General features: G+C 47.9%; 1 protein-coding gene across 1 annotated transcript; it reads left to right on the top strand.

Moving 5' to 3' along the window:
* The first annotated feature begins 806 nt into the window (after nucleotides 1-806).
* On the top strand, nucleotides 807-3,716 carry LOC125506150 (tryptophan synthase alpha chain-like). Its single transcript, XM_048671013.1, has 7 exons — nucleotides 807-1,265; nucleotides 1,357-1,678; nucleotides 1,869-1,945; nucleotides 2,581-2,658; nucleotides 2,787-2,864; nucleotides 2,990-3,049; nucleotides 3,182-3,716. The coding sequence occupies exons 1-7, from the start codon at nucleotides 999-1,001 to the stop codon at nucleotides 3,389-3,391; spliced, it is 1,092 nt and encodes a 363-aa protein (XP_048526970.1). The 5' UTR covers nucleotides 807-998; the 3' UTR covers nucleotides 3,392-3,716.
* Nucleotides 3,717-3,949: the final 233 nt, after the last annotated feature.

The raw sequence follows: 3,949 nt of genomic DNA, 5'->3' as shown, positions 1-3,949 counted from the left end.
GGATATACCCCTTCCCCACTGCCCTCTGCGTACCAGGGGAAACCCTTGGACTTGTCCGGGCGGCAGCGGCGTCATCCTTGCATTCCTTCTTGAAGGTGTTGCTCAGTACGCGACGCCTCGAAGTGCTAGAAGCGCGGTGGTACTTCTCTGGAGGGTGCAGCGGTTGCCGGCCATCTTTGTTTCGTTGATCTGCCGTTGTTGGCATTTGTTTCTCTTTCTTTCTCTGTGTGTTTCTTTTGGGCTTGTTTGTCCCGTGGCCCCAACAAGCTCGTTGTATCGGATGGTTGATTTATAATCTAAAGCGGGGGAAAACCCTTTATCGGATATGATAGTCGCATTGTCCTGGATTTATTTCAGACCTTTCGGTGATGTGCGTCCAATGCGAGGGGATATTCCCATCGAAAACGAAGATCAAGACTTTGTCAATCTAAGATGACGTGCCGGCTCAGTCTCCCAGCGATGCTCATAGGAGTAGGATGGATAGGGATCGTCTGGCGTACTACAGTGTGCAGTTCGGTCACTGACATGTGGGCCCGTCAGCCGGATGGCCCATATGTCAATGACCCAACTGCACCTTGCCGCACGTCAGGGGAGTTGAGTCCGAGTATGATGTGCGTCGTGCATTTATAAAGATGAGTATATGTGCCTATGTACGAGTGTCCGTGTCTGAACTGTGTTAAAAAAGAAAACCACAAGTGCCATGGGGTAAAGATCTGATAGCACCATAAAGACTAGACTTAACCAAACGAAGTATCACCACACCATTATTTACAGTTAAAACGGTTACAACCTAGACAGCCAAACAAACCACTCATTTCGAGCTCCACCCAACCGCTATATAATCACAAGCAGACCAGCTGTTCATTCTCGTCATCGATCCCACTCCCAGCTAGCAGCATCGATCTTACACTTCGATCCCATCAAGTCCAAGCGTGCCCAGCTGCTCTTGCATATACATACACCGAAGTGAGTTAACAGCATCGTCCGTTACTACGTACATGGCTTTCGCGCTCAAGGCATCCCTCTCCCCGTCTTCCTCGCCCCCGGCGAGCCTCACAGCGGCCACACCGCCGGTGAAGCCTGTATTCGTCAGAGCCCTCGCCACGGCCTCGGTCGACCCAGCAATGGCCACGCCAGCCGCGCTGGGGAGGCATGCGGTCAGGGCGCGCGCGGCGGCGACCACGCTGGCCCCGGCGCCCCTGCCCGCCGGTAACGGCGGCCTGTCGGTAGCGAAGGCCATGTCCCGGGCCAGAGACAACGGCATGGTACATGCAGCGCGCCAAGTTTTTCTTTTATTTGCGCCACGATGTAACGCATGGACCGACCGACATGCTTAAGTTTTTTGATTGCGCACAGACGGCGTTCATCCCGTACATCACCGCCGGCGACCCCGACCTGGCCACGACGGCGGAGGCGCTGAGGCTCCTCGACACCATTGGTGCCGACGTCATAGAGGTAGGCTTGCCGTTCTCCGACCCCTACGCCGACGGCCCCGTCATCCAGGCGTCCGCTGCGCGGGCGCTCTCGGCCGGCGTGACAACGGACGCCGTGATGGCGATGCTGAAGGAGGTGACGCCGGAGCTGTCCTGCCCGGTGGTCATCTTCTCTTACTTCAACCCAATCGCGCGGCGGGGAACGGGGAGATTCACCGCTGCAGCCAGAGAGGCCGGTGTTCGAGGTAAACAGTTGTCTTCTTCGTTGACGCAGGTGGTTCTTCATGCATAAAAATCGTAACATGCAGCTACTCTATATGTTTTTTTACAAGTTTTTGGAAGGAATATAGTTTTTCAAGTCAATATTCATTATTATAAACTTTGTAACTTCTAAAAATATAATGGAATTACTAATTCGCTCTTCATGTGCTACAGGTCTTATAGTACCTGATCTTCCTTATATCGAGACAAGTGTTCTTAGGAATGAAGCCATACAGAACGACATCGAGCTGGTACGTCTAATAACACGCGAAACAGTCTTGCTCCCACTTTATATATAAAAGCACAAACTACCAAACCGATATAAAATGCTAAGTAAATCCTCTTGCAATAAGGTCGAAAGAAAAATAAAAAGGCACCGGGCTAGTGGCACAAGTCCCTTAACCCAACACCAAGCATGAAAAATAGGGGAGGCCATCTCTAATACACTACAACCAAGAGTACAGAAGAGGACCGGAGCCGGCATGAGAAATCACCGTACCCCGAGAACATCGTATGCCTGGTAAAACACGCTCCTAGATAAAGGCACAAGCAACCGAAACGATATAAAGTGTTGAGTAAACCCTCATGCAAAGCTGCTAGTGGAATAAAAATAAAAGACGCCCAGTGAGTGGCACAAGTGCAGGCCACCTCTAACAAACTATAATCAGGACTACTGAAGAGGACCGGAGTCATGCCGTCATGAGAAATCACTGTACCCCTAGGACCTCATATGCCTAATAACACCTTGGAGATTTTTTATCATTGAGATAAGTCAAGGCAAATCATCAAACGGAAAAAGTAAAACATAGCAAATAATCCGAATCGTTTTTGCCATTAAGCATTAACAGTGTAGTTGTACTCGAGGCTGATGAAGTGATGGGTGCAGGTGCTGCTCACAACACCATCTACAAAGGCAGGCATGATGAATGAGATCACAATAGCTTCCGAAGGGTTTGTTTACCTTGTGAGTGCCAAGTAGATGTATGGTTAAAATCCAAACTGCTTCGTTGCAATTTGCAACTTTAGCATTTATATATACTACTAGACGAGGAGATATGGTAATGAGCGTCTTAATCACATACTATTACACAGGTAAGTATCAACGGAGTTACAGGAGCCCGCCCAGATGTGAACCCGCGGGTGAAGGATCTTCTCAAGGAGATTAAGCAGGTTTGTAGAAAATAAATGATAAGTCGTCCTTTTTTGCAGGAAATGGTAACAATTATTTTCTCTAGTCTAGCTAGATTGTGACTGTCCTCCAAGAACCTTATGTAGTTATGTTTTTGTATATGCAGGTCACTAACAAAGCAGTGGTTGTTGGGTTTGGCATATCGACCCCTGACCATATTAGACTGGTATAAAAGACGTTTTCCCTATATATAAAGATCCATTTGTTCTTCTTTTTTCTTCTAAATTTTACTCATATCTTAACTATGCCGCTGTTGCTATTGCCTAACGGTTGCAACGGGAATACGGGATGCATACAGGTTGCACAATGGGGTGCAGATGGAGTGATAATCGGCAGCGCAATGGTAAAGCAGTTGGGTGAAGCTGATTCTCCGAGAGAAGGTTTAAAGAGGTTGGAAGTATACGCCAGGAGCCTGAAGGATGCACTCAGTGGCGGGTCCACCATTGGGGCGAGTTGGGGCGACCGCCCCGGTTCTCCAATGTCATGGCAGGGTACATCCCCTGTCTAGTGACCAGTGGTGCAGTGCAATCTAGCTCCGTCGTTATCCGCTGCCCTGGCAAACCTCAGTATCTCTGGGTTCATCACTGGATGCACTTTCAGGATTATGCACATAAGACTACAACTAATAATACGTGTAAAGAAAAGACTAGAACTAATAAACGGGCAAGATTGGCAAATGATAGTAGTGGTTGGAACATCCCGGTCCTTTCCTTCTACTAGTAGCTTAGGTCTAAATTAGAAAAATGGTTGTACATATGCTCCTCGTCTCTTTTGTCTCGGGACAAAAGAATCACATATGATTTGTCTTTATTACAATCGAGAGTAGTTATCGACTTTATATGCGGTAAAAATAAGGACGCCAATAACGAGCACACGCGAACTTAGCGTGGCTCAGTTGGTTAAGTTTGTTGTGATGGAACCAGTCCACCGGGTTTATATCTTAGATTTGGCAATGGTGCTCGCGTTTTTCTGAATTTATTTTAGTCTTTCCGACAATGTTCGTTCAATGGGAGAAGAAGTCTCGTCGACTACAAAGCGCATGTGGTGACTTCGTCAATCTTAAAAT

This window comes from Triticum urartu, chromosome 5 (assembly GCF_003073215.2).
Source record: "Triticum urartu cultivar G1812 chromosome 5, Tu2.1, whole genome shotgun sequence".
Classification (NCBI taxonomy): Eukaryota; Viridiplantae; Streptophyta; class Magnoliopsida; order Poales; family Poaceae; genus Triticum; species Triticum urartu.
Note: the sequence above shows the minus strand (reverse complement) of the source record. Positions and strands in the feature narration are given on the sequence as shown.

Bases quoted from the DNA above. Each gene is read 5' to 3' on its own strand.
- LOC125506150 (XM_048671013.1), top strand. From the start codon at position 999: ATGGCTTTCGCGCTCAAGGCATCCCTCTCCCCGTCTTCCTCGCCCCCG. The intron at 1,266-1,356 runs GTACATGCAGCG...GATTGCGCACAG, and splicing joins GGGCCAGAGACAACGGCATG to ACGGCGTTCATCCCGTACAT. The intron at 2,865-2,989 runs GTTTGTAGAAAA...TTGTATATGCAG, and splicing joins TTCTCAAGGAGATTAAGCAG to GTCACTAACAAAGCAGTGGT.